This window comes from Rhinopithecus roxellana, chromosome 12 (genome assembly GCF_007565055.1).
Source record: "Rhinopithecus roxellana isolate Shanxi Qingling chromosome 12, ASM756505v1, whole genome shotgun sequence".
Lineage (NCBI taxonomy): Eukaryota > Metazoa > Chordata > Mammalia > Primates > Cercopithecidae > Rhinopithecus > Rhinopithecus roxellana.
Genome location: NC_044560.1, coordinates 7,254,139 through 7,279,671, shown reverse-complemented (window position 1 = coordinate 7,279,671; position 25,533 = coordinate 7,254,139). Strand labels below are relative to the sequence as shown.

The 25,533-nt window shown below is 48.6% G+C and overlaps 1 protein-coding gene across 1 annotated transcript in view; it reads right to left on the bottom strand.

Annotated features, from left to right (window-relative positions):
• The window catches only part of IGSF21 (immunoglobin superfamily member 21), a 269,151-nt gene that overhangs the window by 149,467 nt on the left and 94,151 nt on the right, over window positions 1–25,533 (bottom strand). Inside the window, exon 2 of the mRNA XM_030912584.1 lies at window positions 4,035–4,147. Coding sequence (XP_030768444.1) covers window positions 4,035–4,147 — 113 coding nt within the window. The remainder of the gene's footprint in view (window positions 1–4,034; window positions 4,148–25,533) is intronic.

Here is a 25,533-nt window from a genome sequence, read left to right as displayed (position 1 = left end):
ATGACGCTCTTGACATCTGTATGTTTTCAAAGAAGTGATTTGAGCATGATGACCATCCCCCTCTTTTCACCCTCCCTCACCACAGACACACACACACACACACACACACACATATACAATCTAATGATGTCAGGTTACCAAATGAGATTCATCTTACTAAAATTCATTTCAGGGCAAATTTGTCTGGAAAACTGACTCAATGAGCATTCACTGCTATTCTCTTGTCAGGTGAGCACAGTGTATTCCAGAGGCTGCAGAAGAAAATCTCAGAGCTCTAGAGTAGGCTGTTCAGTGGAACTTCCTGCAGTGATGGAAATGTGCTATACTTCATCTGTCCAATATGGAGACCAGCAGTTATGGGTGGCTAGTGAGCACTTGAAATGTGGCTAGTCTGACTGAGGAAATGAATTTTAAAATTAATTGGATTTAATTTAAATGTTAACATCCACATGTGACTGCTGGCTACCATATTGGACAATCCAGACCCAGGGGCTATGATTACACATACTTTCTTGAGTTTATTCTCATAGTTTTGGCATCTTGTTCTACAAATGGACTGCGCTCCTCCCCACTTGGCCAGATCATGGGGGTAAAGTGCCCAAGGGTCAGGCTCTTGCCACTTCCTCCCAGTTTCCTTCCCCTCCCTTGAGGGGTCCACAAGCAAGACCATCTCAAATACCCAGTCAGAGGTCTTATTAGCTCCAAGGTTAGGTGATCCCTATGGCTTCAGACAATTTCATCAGCTGCCCTGATTTACCCAAAGAATCCAATGCATTCGTGATGTTTTCTAACAGCTCAGGATGATCCCTTTGCTAAGATAATGTATTTAGGACCAGAGGGGAGGCTGCTGGGCTTGACACTTGTTTTGGGCCATTTTGTGCCTACTGTGCTGAGCAGGCAGTGGCGGCCTCATCACAATGCCCTGCTTCTTCCTTCTAACGGGGTAGGAGACACAGTCCTGACTGGGCCTGTGTAATCTATTCATTTCCTTCCAAGCCGGGCTCTGTAAGCTCATTCACGGAGGATGGAGAAAGGAAGCTGGGACGGGAAGCAAACACACGTACAGAAAACAAACAGCACTGGGCAGCTCCCTGCTTGGAGGAGGGGAGCAGACTGTGGGGAGAGGGAGATGGGCAAGGAAGCCGCAGTGGGGGATTCATCTGGCAGGCGAGGAAGGGGTCAGAGGAGGGTCTGGCTGGAGAAGGAGACTGAAGCTCCTGTTGCTCCTCCTCCCATTCCCTCTGGAAGCCCTGCCCTGACCTTGACTCCTGGAACCCCCATCTTGGTAGGCTCTTATGTGTCTCCCTTCAGCTGTCCTCTTTGGGAAGAGAGACAATCACTAGGGAAAGCTAGAGTGGCAGCAGGCAAAAACTGGCCACACAGAGTCCTTCCCTGGAATTTCCTTCCGTCCTCTGCCCCCATCCTTCCCATCATAGGCAGGGCACGTGGGCTCCCCGGGACCTGAGGACAGTAACCAGTCAGCTGAGCCACCACCTCTGTCCAGCTACAGAATTACAAGGGCCCAGGCATTTGGCTCTAGTGGGTGATTTGCATGTGATTTGCATACATCTGCATACCCATGCTCCAGAGGCCCTCAGTCAAAGGATGTGAAATGAAATAAAATTAATTAATTAGTGCAGCCTACCATGGCCCGATATGCAGGGCCTGACACTGGTAAGAGATGCCACTGATTCTTAAAACAATCAGTGGCATCAAGGTTAGGCAATAAGAGTTGGGGAGAGAGGAGAGTCTCCCTACTAGGGGATGGAGAAGAAAATGGAGAGTCTGTCCAGCCCAGGACATGGATCCTCCTGCCCCAGTCTTGCTCACCATCTTCAAGACCATCAAGTCAAGCCACGGGGAAACCTGCTCCTGGCTTCTACACCTGGGCCCAGCCTGGCACTAGCATTGCCCATAAATCCAGCAGGAGTCTCTTCAGGGAGATTTTCGCCACTGTGACTATGGTAACATTCGATTTCAAACCGGAGGGAGGGCAGTTGCTTCAAGAGCTTGGAAGGCAATGAGGTGCCCACTGCTATTTTCCCATTTCCAAGCTTCCTTTCATTTCGCTCCATTAACTGTTCCCACTGGGTCTCCATATTTCTATCTGTCTTTCACCACCCCTCCCTCTGATCCCATCTATTGGATGGCTGAGGGAGAGATGTGGTCCCATCGTCAGCAGTGAGCTGGAGTTAATTTATCCCTGTCCTTCTGCCAGGTGCTAATGAGATGCTCGCAGCCTGTGTCAGCCAAGCAGTTCCCATATCCTGTAAATACGCCTCTTAGTGATTCAGTTCATGGCACTGTTTAACATATGCCTTGACTTTCTCTAGGCCCACTGATCTATCTAGGATGGTGCCCCTTCCTAAGGCTGGGACCCTTTAGGGTGCTGGATGTCAGGTTCACACCTGTGAGGCCCAGGCTACCTGGAGAGCTTGGGTGGAGGGCACTAGGAATTAACTCTAAGCAGGGGAGACTGCAATGCTGAAATAGAGAACCATGATTTTTTATTAGAAGGAGTGCAGATCACAGCCAACAAAATAGCAACAACAAGCAAACCATGAATCAGAGACCAAAAATGCAAAGCAGAGCAGCCAAGACAGGCTGGTTCAAAGCTCGCCTGGACCAAGAGCAAGAAGGAGACTGAAGAGAGCTGTTCTGAGTCAAGACCATGAACAGCATGCATGCCCCAGGGATTCCTCTAACACTGAGTTTCCATGCTCTGTGTGTAGATGTGGTGACAGCTCCAAGGAGCAGAGGAGCCAGCTCTAGATCTCGAATCACAGTTTGGTACCCACCCCCTACCTTCCTTGCCCTCTCTTCCACGTTCCATCACCCCCTCTAGAACAACTCCACCTCACTGTGCTACCTATCAGTTTCATTTGAAGAAGGGACTACAAAGATTAGGAAAGCATGGCTTCTGATCAGGGGTTTGCAAACTGTAGCCCGTGAACCAAGTCACCCTATATTTAGCCTGTTTTGTACAGCCGGCGAGCTAAGAACCGTTTTTACCTTTTTTAATCAGTGAAAACAAAATAAAAAGAAGAAGAAATTATGACACATGAACCTTATACAAAATTCAGACTTTGGTGCCCATGAGTAACGTTTCATTGACACACAGCCGTGCCCTTTCATTTACACACTGTCTGTGGCTGTTTGGTGCCAAACCAACAGAGTTGAGTAACTGTGACCAAGACTGAATGTCTGGCAGACAGGAGAATATTTACAATCTCAGTCTTCACCAAAATATGTTGCCAACCCTGTTTAGATGATGGAAGAGGAGTTCTTCCCCGGGATGTGGTGCTTCTATCTGTGCACACTCGAGCATGGCATTGCAAGAAAAGCATCAGTGCCCACTGCACCTTCTCAGCCCAGCCCCAATTCCTTTGTGGCAAAGGGATAGAAGACTGTGATGCCCCATCCAGACACGAGGAGAGTTCACTCAGTGGTTGAAAAGGTCACCTGTGCTCAAGACTCCAAGCACTCTTCCTGGTGCCAACACCTGGACCCTGGGCAGGTGGGTACCTGCTCATCTGTAATCAATTCCCTTCTCAGATGGTGCCAGACACCAGGATTAGTCCTATATGTAGTCAGATTAGGTGGCAGACTATCTCTGTGATTTGATTTTGCAAAAGGCAGGAAGCCTTCCTGTTTTTCTCTCTCCCTTGCCAAAAACATTATCCAAAGCCTCATGCTCAAAATTCCACAATCAGACATCACTTCGTGATTACACTGCACCCAGGGCCCAGGGTGTTCTCAGTAACTTCTACTTTGCCTAATGGAGTTTCCCAAGAGTAGGGGCATAATAGGCGCACAAAGGAGGTGGAAACCAGATCAATCCTGAGAGTAGAAGGGAGGGCTAGTCCCCGTGGAGGGTGTCAGCGGAGGACAGGGACCCAGCAGAGGCCCAGGATAGCTCAGGACTGGGTCAGGGCTGAGGACATAGCCACACCAATGAGAGTATCCAGAGGACTCTGAGGACCCTCCCATCAGTCCTGGCTATGGGCATGGAGGGGGCAGTGGTGGTGACTTACCCGGTACCACACGATCTCCCGCATGCGCCCATCTGTCTTGAAGTTACACTTCAAGGTCACGGCATCTCCAGCCACCACAGGGGGGAGAGGCTCAATGTTGACTGTCAGGTAGCCTACAGAAGAGAGGAGAAAGGGATGGTAAGGACACGAGCTGATCGGAGGGCTGGGCTGATGAGGGCAGGGCCAGGGAGAGAGCAGATAGAAGAGGGAGGCTTGGGGTCTGTAGTTGAGGGATGCTGTTCACACTGTGATCTCTGTGAATGGTGACTGCAGGCCTGAATGGAGCCAATCACCCTCTTCTTCCCTCTCCTTAACATCTCCCGTTTGGCTGCCTCCCTGGCTCCAGTGGATCCCTCCAAACCAAAAACACTTCTGCATGGGACACATTTTCCCCTGAAGGTAGGACCTGCTGGTACCTCCAAGAAAAGCCTCAATGTATTTCTATAAGATACCCCCAGAGAAGGCTTCTGTGCTCCAACATCGACCCCCGCCCCTTTTTAGAGTTGTGGCATTCACGATTCATCTCTTCGGTCCTGCAGGAAATGAATGCTGAAATGTATTTACTTGGCATTTCCAAACCTATCTGAATATGGTTCGCTCAGCCACCCTTTAAGCCCCATCACCATCCTACGCAGCCAGGATCTGGGAAATACACACTGGGACATGGTGTTCTAAGTGCCCATACTCCTCCATTTCCAACCTCATAAACAAATGACTCCTGGTAAAAAGAGAGCCCTGGGAAACAACCACTGGCTTCCTTAACAGCCACCATTGGCTTTCCCATCACACATACTTTGCCACCCAAACAAAGGGGAGGGTCTAAGCCTTGGCCATGGCAGTGGTGGTATGTTGGAGAAGTCCATTATAGGCCCACCATCTGGGGAAGATTCTCAGCTCCCTGCAGACACCAGGTGATGTTTCCCCGACTACCACCAGGGAATGCCTGTAGCAGATGCTGGGACACTTGCCTTGGTAGCCACACCTTGGGGACACTGCTCTCTCCACACCAAAGTCCAGTCTGGTGAGGCCTCTAACCCACTCCTCTGCCTCCACCGGCCCCATCCCAGAGGCCTGGACCCTCACTGCTGCTCCAAGGAGAATCTCATTCCTGGGCTGATCATCCAGGCTCGTCTGATCGGCTTCCTGCCGGCTGATGTCCAGTCATCGATCTAATGGATCAATCCAGTCCAATAGTCTTAATGAGAAAACTAGCCAGGATGGGTTTGAAGATTTCAATTGTGCAGGCAAGCTGAGCAGATGGAGCCCGCAGGCCTGACCCCTGCCTAGAACTCAATGGTTACAACACTCCAGGAAAAGGCAAAACAAAACAAAACAAGAATCGACCTGGAGAGGATCAATCTGGAAGCTGGAGTCAGAGCGGATCTGCATGGTCCGAGGCTTCAGGACCCAGCCTCCAGGGTGAGAGGCAAGGGACAGGGCTCACTCCAGGGTGGCCTCTAACTTAGGCAGAGGTCAAGCTCCTGGATAGCCCTGGAGCCCACTTGGTCCGAGAAAGTCACGACCAGAGCCAACCGGTCCAACTTCCAAGATCAGAAGGACCAACTGGGATCCTTCTTTCCTCTTTTATTCAACCCCAGTTCACTCCCACCTACCCTGTGCAGGCCCGGGGCCAGGATCCAGGAAGCAGAGACCCAGGCATTGCCTGGCCCTCCAGGAACAAGCAGTAAGGGTGAGACAGAGATACCCAACACAGTCACCACTCAGGTGACCAGTCAGCCTCTAGGTAGGCAGACGGGGGACTGTGGGTGGGCACAGAGGGAACCTGATCCAGCCCGGATGATCCCAGCCATGGGGCATGACAAACAAGGATGCCACCTTCAGGAAGACAACTTTCCCCACAGAAAGGGAGACCCCAGGGCAAGCCAAGCCCAAGTGTAACATTGTGACAGTGGCTCAGATGTCCACACCTGCTTCGTTCCAGGCACTGGGCTAACCACTTGATATGATGTACATCTACTCTCTTAATCACGACACTCCTAGGAGAGAGGAACTATTATGATTCCCACTTTCTGCGAGCAAACCAAGAGGTGAAGTCCCCTGCCAGATCACACAGCTGCAAGTTACAGAGCTGGAATTCAAACCCAAACCTTCAGGCTCCATGACAACCACCACGCTATTACAGCCTCTCAGAAGAGGTGAGAGAAAGTGGCAAACACTGTACATCTGCAGCCTGCATACTTTTTTCTTCCAGCCCTAAAGATGGAGGATGGGCATTGTGGCAGGAATTGTGATAGGAGTTGAGGACCTGACCCCATGGCCACAATTCTGAGCCACGTGGCTCAATCTTCCAGTGAGACCTCCCTCCCCTGGGCTCTCTCTCACCTTTGCAGATATAGTTATGAGTTGAGCATCATCAGTCCAGATGGCTGATGAGATCAAGGCTCAAGAAGGTCCTCCTCCCACTGGAAAGAGGAGGGAAGGACGTATTCTCAGATGCATACATCTTTGAGCAGCCTGAGGTGGGTGCAGATGGTGTGTGCCTGTGAGGCAGGCAGGGTGAGATGAAGGGTCACCATTTGTTGGCAAGCCATGAGGGAATTACAAGTGTAAGTGTGGCAGTGGTGGGGAGGGCAAGTAGGGGAGCGGTTGCAGCTCTGGTGATTGGGTGGTAATGTTAGGAGCACTGGCAGGTGCAGCAGATGTCTGGGGCAGTAGGATTCACAGGGGCATGCCAGGGTGAGATCAGAGAGCCCACTGCACAGGCACTCAGTCCTAGAGGTGAATCAGGTATGTGCAGGAGTGGGGTGGCTCTGACAGGTTAAGACAAGACAGCTTTTCCCAGAATGTGCAGAGAATAGGGAGTTTTTCACCGGTGTTTCAAGAAACATGATTTCTGTGTGTCTGTGTGTGTGTGTGTGTGTGTGTGTGTGTGTGTGTGTGTGTGTGTATGTGTGTGTGTGTGTGTAATACAGAGTCTCACTCTGTCATGCAGACTGGAGTTAAGTGGTGTGTGTGTGTAATACAGAGTCTCACTCTGTCATGCAGACTGGAGTTAAGTGGTGTGATCTTGGCTCACTGCAGCCTCCACCTACTGGGTTTAGGCAATTCTCCTGCCTCAGCCTCCTGAGTAGCTGGGATTACAGGTGCTTGCCACCATACCCAGCTAATTTTTGTATTTTTAGTAGAGATGGGGTTTCACCATGTTGGCCAGGGTGATCTCAAACTCCTGACATCAAGTGATCCACCCGTCTCGGCCTCCCAATGTGTTAGAATTACAGGCATGAGCCACCATGTCTGGCAGGAAAACATGATTTCCATCACCCATGAATTTTGAGAGGTATTGGGTTAACTATAATTAAACCCCTTCTTCCCTTCAGGACTTCTCTGAACTTTCTCTCCTTCCTTCTTCCTGTCTTTCCTTTACGCATGAAAAATATATTAATTGAGAATCTGTTCCATACCAGGCACTGTTGTAGGCAGGGGACATATCAGTAACAATAGACACGTCCCTTCCCCTCATGGAGCTGCCAGTTTAGCAGAAGAGCCTGTAATCAAATAAATGATGGAAAATATGTCCAGTGGTGATAAACATAATGAGGAAAAACAAAGCAGACCGAAGTGATGGATGGTAACGGGGGAGGGGCTTCTTTAGCCAGAGGGGCCCTGGGAGGCCCTTCTGAGGAGGCTGGAATAAAGGAAGGTGTGAGCCATGGGGGTATTGAGGAGAGAGCATTCCAGACAGAAGATATGGTTAAGCACAAAGGCCCTGAAGCTGGATTGTGTGCTCACAGTGCCTTGTAACCCTCCAAGTTTGGGCCAGAGTGGGAAATTTTTCTTAATATTTTACACCCAGGAGCCCATCTTTTTCAGAGCATCTTGTAGAACCTGAGCCAGGAATGGGAGGGAAGAGAGTGAGGCAAGCAAGGGGCCTGCAGGCAAAATTAAAGGACACACTCTCATTGCACCATCCTGAGAGTGAGTGGGTGGCTCTTTGAATGTTACCCCCTGTGCACCTGGCTAGCCTCACCCTAGTCTCAGCCCTGCTGAAGTCCTTGAAAACAAACATCAGGAAACACCGCTGTAAACTGAGGCAGGAGTGACTGTGCCTTCCATTCCAGCGATGCCCCTACTTGGAGTCATGGTAGCAGCTGGTGGGAAGAAATGCTCGTAGCTGGGCACTCCCCTTCTCAGACCCTCAGGAAGCTGAGGGAGTGGGGTTTCCAGGCTGCAGAGACAGGTTTAGCTCTAAGAATTAAAAACGTGTCACTTCTAGTTTTCCCAGCACTTTCACTCCCATTTTTTCAGCAGCTCAGGCAGCAGCCAGTGCCTTGTATGATGCTGCGACCATGAGTATGTCACACTGGAGTGCAATTGTCTGTTTGCACATCTGCTTCTCTTTCTGGAATGTGAATTCCATTAATATCAGTAGAGTATTAAAATATGAATACAGTAAGTGATGCATTTTGAGCGTTCATGGGCGCAGGCAGTTTGGATCCTCATACCCTCCTGTAAATATGCCTCTGTCACAGATAGGAATGAGCTACTGTTCAGAGCTGTGGAGCACCTCGTTCCATGCCCCATGGACAGAGCAGCCAAGCTGGGATCTGAACCCAGAGCTGTCTGGCTCCAAAGCCAGTTTCTTTCTACCACTTCTTGCTACTGCCTGGAGCAGAATCATATTACCTGATTGGGTCTCTTGGGAATTCTGGGGGTTATCCCCCAATTTGCAGCTCCATCAGTTGCCACTGAGTCTTCACCAGCTGCCTGGTTCTCAGGGCAGGGAAGTCAGTGCAGGAGCTGGGCCAGGTGAGTGGGGAAAGGACTAACCCAGAATTACACACTGAATGATAGGAACCATAAACAGAGAGATCTGGGGTTGGGGCCAGGCTCACATGAGAGATGGTGGGCAGAGGGGAGACCTTACTGCCTCAGGGCTTGAGGTCACAACCTGACAATGAGCTGTGGCCTGCTCATTATCCAAGGCCACGACAAACATCAGGCGATGCGTGGAGTCTAAGTCTCAAGTCTGGAGGTAGGCTCTCTGGCTGGGGTGAGGAGGGAGAAGGTGGAAAGCAAGGTGATTTTCCAACAGATGTGCCAGGCAAGGCTATGACAGCACTAATCAACACCTGGATCACAGGTGAGAAAACACCTCTGAGACACAGACACACACAGGAGAGGAGATGGCAAGGGTTCATAAAGCAAGGGAGCTGTTTCCAAGAGAAAAACACAGGAAAAGTTCTCCTCTAGGTCCAATGAATATTCCCCCAGCCCCGATTTCACAAAATTCCATCATCTTCCAAATACCCTGCACTGGTTCTTTTCCTGAAAATCTCCTCCCCATCCTTCCTGGCTCTTCCCCACCCACATACCTCCCCAGAATTTGAGGTCAGTTGATAACATTCAAGTTTCTCACTCTAGCATTCAGTAGCGACCTGGGCAAGTTATGGGACCGCCATGGGACTCAGTTTTCCCACATGTAATGTGGTTGCAGGAATAATCACAGGGTCCAAAGTGGTAAAGCATGGTCGAGGACTTCATTCGACACAAGCTCTGCACAAACAGGACACCCTGGATCAGATTGAGGTGGCATCACTCTTCCCGCCAACCCCCTTCCCTGGCCTGCCTCACTCCAGCATTCCACTGTCCAGTCTAGGAAAGACAGCTCCAAGGTAGAGGTTGCAAGAGCAGAGACTGGCATCTGGAAGCTGACTGGAGAGAAGAGAAGATTCAGAGATGACCTGCTCAGCCAGGCATTTCATCCAGGGGTCAAAGTCAGGAGACCGACAAAGTGAGATCTTCCCCCAAAGCAGAGGACATAAAACTAAAGAGCAGACTCAACAAGGAACCTGCTGGGGACTCTCCAGGAGGGGCTTCTGAATGGAAGCACTTCAGGGTTCATCCCTTCTATGGAGCCCCTGGGAATGAGGAGGCACAGCTGAGCAGGCCTGGGTGGGGGAAGCTAGGAGCACAGCAGTGAAGAGCAGAGGAGTGGTGAGTTCTGGTCTCAGCTACACTGCCACCCAGCACTGGGACCTCAGGCAAGTTTTCCATCTTTCTGGGCCTCAGTTTCCTCATCTGTAAAATGAGAAGGGAGCTTGATTTTGGGGGCTTTCCTGCTCCAACTAACCCCATGTCAGATGCTAACTGAGCCTGAACCTGGGAGGCCAGAAGCAGAGGCCACCCTGCCACCTTCCTTTTGGGGACCACTCAACACCATTCCTTGGAGAAGCAAACCCATCAATTACTCAGCCACCAGCTGCAGATGGAGCTCTGTCTTTCAGGGCATTAAATTTGCCACCAATCAGCCTCGATGCGTGAGCCCCCCTAAGCGCGGTATCGAGAAGCAGATCAGGAGTGGAGACAGATCCATCTTAACTAAGCAGTTCATTATCCTGGATGGCGCCATCACTCTCCCCTCTATCTCTGACAGTGTTTACACCACTCCTGTTAAGATACGTTTAGCAAAATCACAGACAATATTTAGGAACCTGGCACCCTTCTAACGAGGTGATGACAAATGGCTCCTCCACCCGGGAACTCGCCTGGCAACATCCCAGCGTCGCTCCCCGCCCTTTCCCAGCTCCAAGGGGATGTGTCCAGAGGGATGGCTCAGGTCTGGCCCCAGGGGTGGACGGGGTCAGTAGGGGCTTCCATGAAAGGGATATGGGTCTGTCTCTGAAAAGAGACGTAAATTATGTTAGAGTCACCACATGTCCCGATCTGCCCAGGACCGAGGGGGTCTCCTGGGACGAGAGACTTTCAGCACCTAAAACTGACAATGTTTCTGGCAAATTGAGATGAATTTTCACCCTTGTTATAACTTAACCATGGCCCATGGATGGCCCTGGCTGATTCACTTAAACCTCTGTGCCTATTTGGATAATAGGAGTAACTGTGCCTCCCTTGACTTGGTGTAAGGCTGAGTGAGAGTGAATAGTAACCTCCTCCTCAGAGAATGGCTGCTCTTGGGTTCTCAGAAGATGGTGGTGGTGACAAAGTATGCCACATGGGCTTCCTGCACCCATTCATGCTCCCTGATCATTTCTCTAAAATGCATGCCCCTGGCCTTCTTTAGGGTCTCCAGGAGCTTCCCATTACTCCATAGGAAAAGTTGCACATCTCCCCAGCAGGGAGATCTGGCCATGCCTAGCTCTCAGGTTCCTCCGGCCCCTCTCGCTCATCATCCTGGCTCTGCTGCCTCTGCTCTCCTGCACACACAGCCTCCTCTAACCTCTGGGCCTGAACACCGGCTGTCCCTCTGCCCTAAGCCCTCTCCCTTACTTGGATAACTTGGATATCTCCTGGTCATCCTTCAAGGATTCACAAAAAATGTTACCTCCTCAAGAAAACAACTCCTCAAACTTCTATAGTCCTCAAAGCACTCCTGCTTCTCCCACTCCTCCTGCTTGGGACACTGAAAATTACTTGTAATGACATATTCAGGGTATGCTCACCTCAACACAGGTTATGAACTGTTTCTCTTTGCTATGGTCCCCAGGTGTCTAGAACAGTGCCTGGATCAAAGATGGTGTGAAGAAAGAAACAAATGGATTCTACTCATTCCCTTGACAGTTTTATAATTCTCAGGAGGGCCCTCACAGAAGCATCTCTTTCTAAAGGGCTTTTTCCTAAGCAGACTGGGCCGAAGATTCCACTGACCTCAGGTGTGTTCTGAACCTGCCTCTCTGACCACATCTGCTTGGATTGGTGTTGCTGCCAGCTTGGAGTGTCCAATGGCCTCCCGTGAAGCCAAGCATCAGAACTGCATCCAACAGAGGAAATCAGCACTGGGTGGTGAGTGGCCACCCCTTCATGTTCTCTCACTCAGGTTAGTAGGATATGAGACATTAACCATGAGTCAGCAGACAGCACTGTGGTAGGGGAGAGATTGTACAGCAGACAAATCCACAGGTAGTGACACTTAACTGAACTGCCATAATAACAAGGCTCTCGAGCAAGAAACTTGGTGCCCACCTCAGCGGGTGAGTGTTAGAACCAGCAGACTCAGGGCTGCAAGAGGAGCTGCTGCAGCATCCTGAACAACATTCTGCTTCTCCTGGTGACAGTGAGCTGAGCTGGTGTCCTATCTTCCTGGCTTCTCCCATTTCCTTACCACCAAGGGAGCTAACAAGGAGCTTGCAGCAGATGAGGGTATGGTTCTTCATGCTATCTCAAAAACCCAGATGCACGGACTCAGATTAGCCAGGAAACTTCACACATAGAAATGCAAACATCCTCCATGCCCATGCCCAAGTCCTGGGTAGGGAACCCTGCTGTAAGGCAGTCCATCACTGTCTGATGTACCTCTTGGTTGTCTCCAGGCACCTCAAGGAAACAGGCCCTACACTGATGTGATGTTTTCCCCTATTTCCCAATCAGGGAGTGCAGAGCACACCAGTCTACTTCTTGGAACCTCTTTTTCTCATGCTCACATCAAAGCAGCCAGCAAGTCCTGTAAGCTCTATAAAATATATGCAGACTCCAACTAGCTCACCCCTCCGCTGCTACCTCCTTGCACCTGGCCACCATCATTTGTTGCCTCACCTACTGCTCCATCTCCTCACTGACCCACCTATTCTGCCTTCACCTGGCCCTGTGTCCTCCCCACCTCTCTGATTTCAGCTTCCCTCACTCTGAACTCACTCAGTCTCTCTACTCATAATGAACGCTGCTGGCCCCTGAGCTTCCTAAGAATATCCTCACCTCAGGGTCTTTGCACTTGCTGCTCGCACCTTCCAGAACAATCTTTCCCTAGATACCCACATGACTCAACTCCTCAATCTTTCTCTGCTCAAATGTCAAAACCTCTTTGGAGAAGACTCTTGCAACTATCCCATGTAAATAGCATCCCTGTCACTCTCTGACTTATTACCCTGCTTTACTCCTTCTTAGACGTTTATCACTGCCTACATATACTTACTTGTTTATTGTCTGCTGACATCCCTGACCTCCAACTAGACTATACACCTCATGAGACTGTGTGTGCGAGTTTCAATATTTTTTTCTCTGTTATTCAGAGTGGATAATTTCTATTAATCTACTTTCAAGTTCACTGATTTTTTCCTCTGTCATCTCTATTCTGCTACTGAGTCTAGTCAGTGAGTTTTTTATTTTGGTTATTGCATTTTTCAGCTCTAGTTTTTCAGTTGGCTCTTCTTTATATCTTCTATGTCTTTGCTGAGGCTTTCTATTTTATTATTTGTTTCAAGACTGTTTTTGATAACTTGTTCAAGTATTTTCCTAATAGCTGCCTCAAAATCTCTGTCAGATAATTCAACCATCTGTGCCATCTCATCATTGTAGTCTACTTATTGTCTTTCCCCATGTGAGTTGAGATTTTCATGGGTGTTTTGTGTGTGTGTGTGTATCAAGGGATTTTCATTTGTATTTTGCACACTTTAGTATTACCTAGTAAGACTGTAGGTTTTATTTATCTTCATTCTTTATGTGGCATTTTGATTCTGGTGTTTTTCCCCAATCCATCTGCTAGTATTTATTTTTCAGATTTTTCAAATAGATGCCCATATATTCTACCTAGGTTTTATATTTGAATTAGTGAAAGATGAAGTGAAGCTTGTCTTTACTTCATCTCACCAGAGCTGGAAGTCCTTGATTTCATGTTGTTTAATTACCACTTTGATATGATTTGGCTCTGTGGCCCCCAACCAAATGTCATGTCGAATCGTAATACCCAATGTTGAAAGAGGGGCCTGGTGGGAGGTGACTGGACAATGGAGGCAGACTTTTCCCTTACTGCTTTCTTGATAATGAGTGAGTTCTCAAGAGATCTGGTTGTTTAAAAGTGTGTAGCAGCTCCCCCTCTTTCTCCTGCTCCAGCCACGTAAGATGTGCCTGCTTCCCCTTCACCTTCTGCTATGATTGTAAGCTTCCCAAGGCCTCCCCAGCCATGCTTCCTGTACAGCCTGCAGAACTTTGAGTCAATTAAACCTCTTTTCCTTATAAATTACCCAGTCTCAGGTAGTTATTTATAGCAATGCAAGAATGGACTAATACTACTATATCCCTAGAATCTAGAACAGTGCCTGGTACTTAGTAGGAGCCCAATAAATAATTGTTGAAGGAATGAAAAAATGAGCATGTGACCAGTGCTTGGCAGTTTTCAAAGGATTTCTATAATTACCATCTCATTGATTACCATTGCAGCCCTGTAGGATAGTGTACCCATTCTACAGGTGAGGAGACAGAGGCTCAGAGATGCAGAGTGACTTCCTCACCATCACAGAGAACCAGACTTGGCAGGCAGGCCCTTTGACTCTGAGTCCAGTACTCTTCCCACCATCTCATGGCAACCCACTCCCCCTTGCTTCTAAATGAAGAAGCTGAAAACAGGAGTGGGTAGTGGGTAGTGGGACTAGAGGCTAGGAAGTACAAAGAGATCTTGCTGGGGTGTAGCAGGGTCAAGTACGCTGCTATAGTAACAGGACACAATACATCCACAAGGGGGCAGCAGGAAGACTGATGGTTGAGGCTATTTTCAAGTTCAAAGCCAGCAAAGGCTGCTAGGAGGGCCAGGAAGATGTGTTTGACTGAGAACATTTCTGGAACTCTAAGAGACTTGTGGCTGGGCTGGCCAATTTGTTCCACCACATCTCTGACACACAGTCCTCTGAACCCACCTCTGGAACAGTTTTTTGGCCCAGAAGTGTCTGCCGTGTGTCACCCAAAACATTACTTATTGATAGCAAGTAACTAGTGAAGACTGAAAAGCAACATGGGTCATCCGTCCTTTTCTCAGGGGGCAGCGGGTGTGTCTGCCACTGGACTAGGAGCTCCTGAGAGCAGGGACAGTTTCTCAGCCCACTCTGCATCTGATCTGGAAGCACAGCAGTGGTGACAAGAATTCAAGGACCCTTATCTCCTAAGAGAACCATTGTGGACCACACCACGACTCGATCTGGGGCAGACGGGTGGTCAGGTGGTAGGCAGCAGCTCCCCCAGCTGGATTTTAGGTCTTGCTGGCATGGACCATGAGGGTCAGGGCCACATAAATTCCTCGCACCACTCTCCCCCTGCTGTGGGTCTCGAATTTATCTCCATGTGATAACAGGAGCTCCACGCACTACCACTCATGAAGAAAAGAGGTCACTCCTATCTTATGAAGACAAATACCCTGTCTTGGCACTAAGGACATCCTCACTGGGTTCCAGTGCTGCGTAATTACCATTGTAATAAATATTATTACAACAAACCAATTACTGCAACCATATCTTCTAGGCAGGTACAGAGAGTTCTGTGAAATACACTCTTCTATGCTGGACTAATGGGCACTCCCAACCATCTACCTCCTTGTTGGCAGAAACAAGGGTGAGAGGTGGGGCCGGGGGTGGGCAGTGCCTCTTAAGAAAAGAAAGCCACTCCATAAAGAGGGGGAAAGCTAACAGGTCATCAGTCTCTAAGACGGATCAATTCTGCTTCTCCAATAACTCTCACGACTGTCTTTTCCATTCTATTCTGCACGAATCCGGCCTCAGTTTGACCCTCCACATCTCCCGGTGGAACTCTGCAATAGCCAGGTCACTGATCTCTAGCCCCCAAACTTGTCCCTCTAAGGTACCAGCCACTTAAAGTCTCAATGATATTTCTAAAATGCAAATATGATTATACCACCTGTCTGGTTAATGCCATTCAATTTCCCTGCCCCATTGCCTTCCAATTCAGGATAAAGTTCAGACTCTGTCATGGCCAACCGAGTCCCTTATGAGCTTGTCTCTCTCGGCCCCTCCAACTCAATCAGTCTCACATTGTGCCTTTGCCCACCTTGCAGCACGCCCCCCCTCAGCCCTTCCAAATCCCTCCAATTCTTTTTTTCTGTGCTATTTCCTCTTCCCGGAATGCCCTTCTCCTCTGAGTTCACGTAGGGAAATTTGTATCCTTCCAGGTTCAATGTGACAGTCACCCCCTCCTTGATTGATATGAGTCTGATACACCCTCTCCTGAGCTCATAGACCTTTGTAAACATCTCAGTCAAAGCCCAAACACATTCCATCGTAATATAACATGTGGTTCTTCGTGTGTCTGTCTCAGACATCAGACTAGTGCTCCTTAAGCCCAGGGACGTGGTATGCACCTCCGTAAAATGCTTGGCACATGATGAGTGCTCAGTGAGTGTGCTGCACAAATGAAATAATGAATGAACCAAGACACGAACACTGTACCTTCTGGGGCTTTGTGAGCTATGGAGCCCTGGAACAATGTGGATTATGCTGTAGCCCAGGGTGCTTATGTCCTGGTCTACATCTAAATTCTTCTTTGTCTCCCTGTTGCCTTTGAGATGAAGTCCAAACTCCTGACCCCTACACAGGACCACTCATGAGCCTTCCTCCTTCTCTGCTCATCTCTTGCCCTTCTATCGTTTGCACCCTGAGCCACAGCCATCCTGAGTTACTTAGAGCTCCCAAGTATGTCAGGCTGCATTGGGCCACTGGGTCTTTGTACCTGCCATTCCTTCAGCCTGGAAGACCGTCACTTTGCCCCCATCACTTTGCTATGTCCTTCAGGTCTTAGCTTAGATGTCATTTACCCCAAAGACCACTCCTGATGTACACTCCAGTTTCACCTATCCCATGCCCAGCATTCTCAAATCTGGGTTAGGTGGCCCTCTCACAACATCTACCATAGCCCTAACTCATTGCATGAGGATACTTCTTTTTGCCAGTCTGTTTCCCACAGTAGACTGGGAGCCTCTGATGGGCCAAATGCATGTCTCTATTACTACATTCTTAGTGCGTTGCATGCCACTGGCCACACTACTGGCATTGAAGACACATTGAATGAATGAATGAATGAATGAATCCAGGAATGAATCCAGGAATGAATCCATGAATCCATGAATGAATCCATGAATGAACTATTAAGTTCTACACGTGATATGGTTTGGCTTTGTGTCCCCACCCAAATCTCATCCTGAATTGTAATCCCCACATGTCAGGGGAGGGATCTGGTGGGAGGTGTTTGGATCATGGGGGCAGATTTCTCCCATGTTGTTCTTGTAAGTGAGTGAGTTCTCACGAGATCTGATGGTTTATAAGTGTGGTATTGGCTGGGCGCAGTGGCTCACGCCTGTAATCTTAGCACTTTGGGAGGCTGAGGTGGGCGGATCATGAGGTCCAGAGATCGAGACCATCCTGGCCAACATGGTGAAACCCCATTTCTACTAAAAATACAAAAATTAGCTTGGAGTGGTGGCGGGCGCCTGTAGTCCCAGCTACTTGGGAGGCTGAGGCAGGAGAATTGCTTGAACCCGGGGGGCAGAGGTTGCAGTGAGCCAAGATCACGCCACTGCACTCCAGCCTGGCCTGCCTGCTGACAGAGTGAGACTCCGTCTCAAAAAAAAAAAAAAAGTGTGGTACTTTCTTCCTCACTTTCTCTCTCTCCTGCCTCCATGTAAGACATACCTTATTTCCCCTTCACCTTCTTCTATGACTATAAATTTCCCAGGACCTCCTTAACCATGCAGAACTGTGAGTCAATTAAGCCCCTTTTCTTTATAAATTACCCAGTTTCATGTAGTTCTTTAGAGCAGTGTGAAAACGGACTAACACAATAGGTATATTCAACTGGCCTAGCCTGGACCATGGACTCCAATTTTGTTGCAGCTGGATACTTTTTGCCTTATTGAGCTAGGGATTTCCCATCCTAAATTTGGGCCATGAAAGAACATCAGAGGGGGAGCATCCCACTCAAGATTCCTGGTTCTCACCTCCCCTAACAGGTCAGCTCAACTCTGGGCCACCAGGGACTTCAAATGATTTGCAGCCTTTGCAAGGAGCTTTCTGGCATCCATCCCCTGCCCCGCCTCCCGGGCTCTTTTGAAATATTCCCCCTTTCTAATCTCCAGCAAACTAATCAAATTCCCCTCTGTCAGAGGCAATAGATGTTCAAAAACTTGTAGGGTTAATGTATTATTCATGATGTATGTATGATTTATCATTCGTTTGTTTATTTATTATTAATTTGTGCTTCATTATTGATAATGATATGCTTATACTATCAATAAGACTTGGGAAGGCTGTTCTACGACCCTTCGTAGACACCTGATGCTCCTCCAATTCCCTGCAAAGCTAATGTTGGCCATTTTTCTTCCCATTTTATGGATGGGTGACAATGAGGCCAGAGAAGGGCAGGACTTGCTCAGTCAGTCCTCATGCCTCTGAAGTGTTGGGCAGGGAAGGTGATGAGACTAGGGAAATGCTTCCTCAGGCAGCAGATCCTGGGTTGACGACAGGGATTCCTGTGGGATGCAATGCCGGGCTTGCCAATTCCGCATCCACCTGGGACCTCACATTCTTGTGTTTGTCCCAGACTCCTTCACCCGAGTTCACATTGGGGTCTGAAGCTTCTGTCTTGTACATGGTCCTTGCTCTGTGCTGTGTGTGTGCTCCCCAGACCCAGGCAGACGGCCGTGTGCTCCCCACACTCTATTTCCTTTCCCTCCTGGCTATTCAGTCAGTACTTGCAGTTTGGCAGGGCCATGTGACTATATCCTGGCCAGGGGAATATGACCTTCCTGCTTGGCCCCTAGAAACCTGCCATGCTGCCTGCACACCCTTTCTCCCCGTTCATCACCAGGGTGGGGAGGGCTCTGAGGACTTAGCAGAGGGTGAATCATAAGATGAAAGGATGAAAGAAACCTGGGTACTTGAATGACTGTGTGGAGCCAAGTCCTCCTATGGTCCCCAGTGGACCCGATATGAATCACAAATAAAATACCACCGTGTTAAGCCACTGAAAGTTGGTTTGTTACAGCAGTTAGTCTACTATTACATTCCACTAATGCATTGCACACAGTGGGAATTCAATAATGTTCTTGGTGGAAAAATAGTGAATGAATGAATAAGATGAATGAAAAGGCAACAAAATCAATCAGTGGGTCTGGCCATACCATTGCTGAACTGGAGTTCCACAGCAGGTTTCCCATGGCGGAACATCAGAGGGTGGGGACTTAAGGATATGGAATTGAAACCCTTTTGTTACACAGATGGATAAATCAAGGCCCAGGGAAGAGAAAGGCCCAGGCGGAGGCCACAGAGCCAATTAACAGGCAACTCAAGACCAGGACCCCTGTCTCCTAAAGCACAGTCCTGTGACCTTTCTACCATACCAGTGTCTTTTCTCTGACCATCTTTCATCTGACAGCCTGCGGTCACCCTCTGGAACTTTCTTCATGTCCTTGGTGGTAGGTGAGGGGAATTACCATTTTCTTAACCCTGGAGCAATCCTGCATCCAAGAACAGCTGAAACTGCTGAGAGGGAGGAGGGCTGAGACTGATGTGACACAGGATGCTTGTGAGGTGCTCTGACAGCCCATGGCTGTCTTTGCAGTGCCCTCTCCAGGGCCAGGGGCATGTTGAGCAGAGGGGCCAGGACCCCCTGGGTTGGGCTGGTGGTGCAGTCAGCAATGGGGAAACCACAGCCTGGAGAAGGAAGAAAAGAAAGCAACCCGGACCTTGAAGCAGAAGACCCCGGGCTAGCCCTCATTCTGCCATGGACACAAAGGGCAAGTCCCTACTCCTCTCTGGGCCTCAGTCATCTCATCTGAAAAACGGGCTCGTGGCGCTTACTTCTCAGGACAATGGCGATGCCAAGATGAGAACAGCAGAGAAGGTGTTCTGAAATGTTGTATTGGAGAAGTTGGTCTCCTTGCTTGTAGGAGAATTGTCAGGACCACTAGTGCTGAGAGATTATGACCTTGGGCTTGGGAATCAGACAGACCTGGGGACAGCTTCTGACTCTATCGCAAGCCAGCCTTGCAACCCTGAGTAAGTCACATCACTGTTCTGAGCTTCAGTTTCCACCTCTGCAAAATGGGATAATTCTCTTTACTTCTGAAGGCTGGCAAGGGGAGATGCAGAGAGATGCCCAGGCAAGGAGCGTAGCACTGTGCCCGGCACCCGGGGGCTGTGTTGCCACAGATGCCCTGGGTTTCACTGCCCTGCCATGCCCAGCTCCCTGCAACTATCCCACTTCTCTGTGCCCCACATCGGCTGCTCCCAGCAAGCCTGCCTTATGGAACATTGCTGGGAAGCTGTGGGGCAGATGGCCCAACCTGTTGGCTGCTCCAGGTGGGCTTCAGGAGCGTAGAGGCTGGACAGTCACCAGTGGCTGCTGTTTTGCTTTCTGCACTGAGACGTAAATCAAAACTGGCAGAGGATCTGGCAGCCCTGCATCCTCCAACATCACTCAGAAACATGAGGAGAGACGCGTGAGCAACAGGGAGGCATCTCTGACTCAGAATAAAATTTAAAATATAGATGATGGGTTATTAAGGAATATTTTAAAAGAAAAATAGTTATTACTCAAGGAATACAGTCTATGCTAGGTTATAAAACTGGTCTTAATAAGTAAAAAGAGGCAACTTAATGAAAAAAATTGCAATTTAAAATAGGCCTACATTAAATAATAATGCCTCATAAACACAGAAGTCCTTTAGCACATAAGAATTAATTGCTGGGCTCAGAAGCTAAAAGCAGAATAAAGGAATCCTTAAATATTTTGTCTTTTATTTTTCTCTTCCAAAAAGGCAACTCGCATTAAACTGGATTACCTCGCTTTGGCACGGAAGGGCCTGGAAATTTGCAAAGGGAATTCGCTCAGTAACAACGCTGTTTCCTTGAACCTATTGTCTTAAGACATGTTCTGAATGCAGTGTGGCTTTGCTCTCTGGATTTGCATCAGTTTTAAATGAACTCAGGTGACAGGGTTTTCCCACTGAAGAACAAGGGAATGGGCTCTTCTTGCAGGATCAAAACTCTTGAGTTCAGACTCTTCAAGCTGGGCAGCTTAGTTATCAGGGCAACAGCCCGACTGGCCCAGGGAGATTTCACATCTCCACTCTAGCAGCCATTAGAAATGGTCCAAGGAAGGCCAGGCACAGTGGCTCATGCCTACAATCCCAGCACTTTGGGAGGCCAAGGAGGGCGGATCATTTGAGGTCAGGAGTTTGAGCCTGACCAATTGGTCAGCCTGACCAATACGGTGAAACCCCATCTCTACTGAAAACACAAAAATTAGCTGGATGTGGTGGTGCACACTTGTAAACCTAGCTAGCTAGTTGGGAGGCTGAGGTGGGAGGATCACTTGAACATAGGAGGTGGAGGCTGCAGTGAGCCAAGATCACGCCACTGCACTCCAGCCTGAGTGACAGAGCAAGACTCTGTTTACAAAAGAAAAAATAATATAAAATAAAGAGATGGTTCAAGAAAGCAGAGTGGTTCTCAACCAGGGGTGACTTTTGACCCCCAGGGAACAGTTGACAATGTCTGAAGACATTTTTTGCTGTCACAACTGGAAAATGGAGGGGGGCTGTGCTACTGGCATCTGGTGTGCAGGAACCAGGGATCCTGCTAAACACCCTTCAGTGCAGGGACAGCACCACAACCAAGAGTCATCTGGCTCCAAGCACCAAAAGTGCTAAGGCTGAGACATCCTGCAATAAAGGGAGGAAAACAAACTTCAGGGGGGTATGCACGTGGGCTCAGGAGTTCCCTAGCACAGCAGAGACAGTCTCCAACATCAGGACCGGCCGTCGAAAGCTGGAAGTATAGATTACTGAAAAAAATCTCCCCAAATGTTACCCCGCACTAGCTATGCCTAACACCTGACATTCAGCCAAACTTCTTTGCCACTAAAATAGATCCACTCACTCCACGGGAGCATCTTGCCTGCTCTCTGGAACATATTTTGATTTTGCAATGCAAAAATCCTATGAGAAAGTCCCTTTATAGTCATCTTTTTAGGATGCATTTATTCTGCAAAGCAAAGGAGTCCTGGTTTGCAAAGGAGAATGTCTGGGGGGATCCCCCTTCCCAGGGGAGCACCCAACTTCTCTCTCCTCTCTAATCTCATTCTGCCGCTTGACAGGAGAAGCAATCTGGTCTTCATATTAATACTTTATTAAATGCATACATCCTACATCCAGCAAGATAAACATCAACCTATTACAGTTGCATGGTTATAAGAGTGCCTGGATGTCACCCGAAGGCTATTTGGACCCGATTTGCACACCATCTAACTTCTTCCTGCTGAAGGCCCAGGTGCAGACTGTAGACGTCTTATTGAATGGAGGGGTTGGGTGAGGTGCAAGTGGGCCGGGGTGGAGTGAACAGGAGATCATTTATTCCCATTCTTCAGGGCTGTAGGCTGCCAGATTCCACATGAAGACAGAAAGGCCTGGGGCCTCAAGACAAGGGATGCATGGACAGTGTCTGGGGCAGGTTTGTCTCCAAGGACAAGAAATAGCAGGACCAGGGCAGGGCACATTCCACCAACTGTCCAGTGCCATTTAGAAAGGAAGGTGGACCTGGCCAGGTGCGGTGGCTCATGCCTGTAATCTCAGCACTTTGGGAGGCCAAGGCGGACAAATAACAAGGTTAGGAGTTCAAGACCAGTCTCCCCAACATAGCGAAACCCCGTCCCTACTAAAAAAAAAAAAAAATTAGCCAGGCATGGTGGCAGGCGCCTGTATTCCCAGCTAGTCAGGAGGCTGAGGCAGGAGAATCACGTGAACCTGGCGGGCAGAGGTTGCAATGAGCTGAGATCACCCCATTGCACTCCAGCCTGGGTGACAGAGTGAGACTCCGTCAAAAAAAAAAGAAAGAAAGAAAGAAAAGAAAAGAGAAAAGAAAAGAAGAGAAGGCTGGCCCACTGTATGCAGGTATTGGGTAGGCCTTGGGCCCAGGTCACCTGATAGGAAAGGCATTGAGACAGGCCAAGAAAGCAGCCAGGAATCTTGTTCTGCTACTTCCTAACTATGCTCTCGGACACAGGAAGCTTCGGTCTTTTTATCTATTAAGCATTAATCATAATGCCTATCTCCCAAGGCTGGAGATAATAGCTGTATAGTGCTAACCTAGCACTCAAAATGTGGTTGATGCTACCACTGTTATAATGATTTTATTCCTTTTTGTAGGTATAATTTACAGTTAAATGCACAAATGCTCAAGCAAGCAACTCGATGCATTTTTACTTATGTGCACACTCATGTAGACACGACTCAACCATTCCCAGAACTCCGAAAGTTCCCACCTTCTCCTTCCTCCCCAGTCACTAGCTTCACCCCCACGACAACTTCTATCCTGGCTTCTCCATATAGATTAGCTTTGCTTTTTCTTGAGCCCACATACCTGGAATCCTGCAGTATGTGCCCCTTTGCATCTGGCTACACGTTCTCAACATGATGTTTTTGACACTCCTCTATGTTTTGCATTTATCAGGAGTTTGTGCTTTAAAAAATGTGTCCTGGTTAGTATTTCATTGTGTGAAACATTGCGGTCCACTTATTCCTTCCACCTACTATGGAAGGTCATTCAGTTTGGGCCTATTATGAGAACAGTCTGTTATTGCTATTAAGATATTTTTACTAGACTGAAGGAGAACTGCCCAAAACCCACAACCTTGGGGCAGCACTTTCCTTCCCAGGGGAGCTGAACTCTGCTCTTGACCAGCTCTGGGCACGAAGACCCTCCAGTGGGTTATGAAGAAGGTGAAGGTTGCTTTCAGCATGCCCACCAGGCCTCTGGGCCCCTTCCCTTCATCCCAGGGGCCCTGAGGCCTCTGTGCTATTGCTTCCCCCAATCTAAACTTTTTCCAATAAATCTTCCCTTAGGAAAACTCCCCTGTTGGCCAATTATTTGCATTTGATGTGGTTGTTAAATCCCTATCTCTCTCCCAGGGGCATGTCAAAGCAAATCCCTGCCACTCCCAAAAACAATGACTCTGACTTTTGAACCTGTTTTTTTTCCCACCCCCAAATATATATGCCCTTCTGTATCTGATCTTCCCACAAACATGTGGGGAAGACAGTGCCCCTATTTACTGGTAGGAAAACTGAAGCACATTGATTCATGCACTGGCTGGACAAATATTTATGAAACACCTGCTAGTTTCTGAGCCAGGCACCAGACAAGAACATGGACTGGTCTGGGGGGAGAGGTGTCAATAGGGAATGTCAGCCCCTGCCAGATTCTTCCTGCCTTTGCATCCTTTAGCACTGGGCTCCCTTGCATTTTACCAAATCCGGTACTTGCTTTCTGCATCATTAGTTTCAGCTCCCCAGTGTGTCTGTTGTTGTTTTAAATCCTTCATCATGCAAAACACTCTTAGGAATGCAGAAGTGCTTAATAAATGCTCTTTGAAGGAGTGCAACAGAGACTGGTATTGTAGTCCTGACTTTGCAACCCTGGATTTCATGGTCCATATTAGAGTCTTCCACATACCCAGATGCCTTTCCTGCAAGGAGAGCTAAACCACACCTCACACACGTGTGGGCAGAATTCTAAAAACGCTCCCCTTCCCTGAGGTTCTGCATCCTAATCACCAGAACCTATGAATATGATGGGTTATCACTCCATGATCATGTAATATTACATGACACCCTTGACCTTAAGATAGGGAGACTATTCCAGTGGGCCTCATCTCATCACATGAACCCTTAAAAGTGGGAAGTTTTCTCCCTCTTGGGATGGGAGAGGAGGTCAAAGAGATTCAAAGTCCAAGATGGATTCAACATGCCCTCATGGTCTTTGAAGAAAAATGCAAGCAGTCTATAGGAGAAGAGAGTGACAGCCAACAAGGAAGCAGAGACCTCAGTCCTACACCCACAAGGAATTGAATTCTGCAGCAACCTAAATGGGTTTGGAAGTAGATTCTTGTTCCTAAGCCTCCAAATTAGAGCCCAGTCAGCTAATGCCTTGATTTTGACCTTGTGAGCCCCAGAGTAGAGACCTGAGTGTAGCCCACTCAGATTTCTAAACTACAGAACTGTGAGAAAATAGACAGGTGGTGTTGTAAACTGCTAAGTTTGTAGTAATTTGTTACTACAGCAATAGCAGACCAATACAACATGTTTATCTGAGACAGCGACAATCCTCTGAAGCATCAAGCAGATCATGCTGTTCCTCTGTGCCAAGCCCTTAGGTAGCTCCCATCATACTGAACAGTCAGAGCCAAAGTCCTCTCCATGGCCCAGAGGCCAGTGCGGTGAGGCACCCAGCTGTCACTCCAACCTCACTTCTACCACTTTCTTGGGCCCACTCTCTTCCAGCTACATTGGCCTCTTTGCTCATTACTAAACACCCCAAGGTCACTCTCATCCCAAGGTCTTTACACTTACTGTTCCATCTTCCTAGAACATCATTCTTGTTTTTTTTTTTTTTTTGAGACAGAGTCTTGCTCTTTAACCCAGGCCAGAGTGCAGTGGTGCGATCATGGCTTGCCGCAGCCTTGAACTCCTGGGCTCAAACAATCCTCCCACCTTGGCTTCCCCAGTAGTTGGGACTACAGGCATGCACCACCACACCCAACTAATTTTTTATTGCTTGTAGAGATGAGGGTGTCACTATGTTGCCCAGGTTAGTCATGAACTACTGTGTTCAAGCAATACTCCCGCCTTAGCCTCCCAAAGTGCTGGGATTGCAGGCATGAGCCACAGCACCCAGCCCCTAGAACACATTTGAGCCAGCTGGGCACATGGCTTGTTCATTCACTTTGCTCTGGTCTCTGTTCAATGTCATAACCC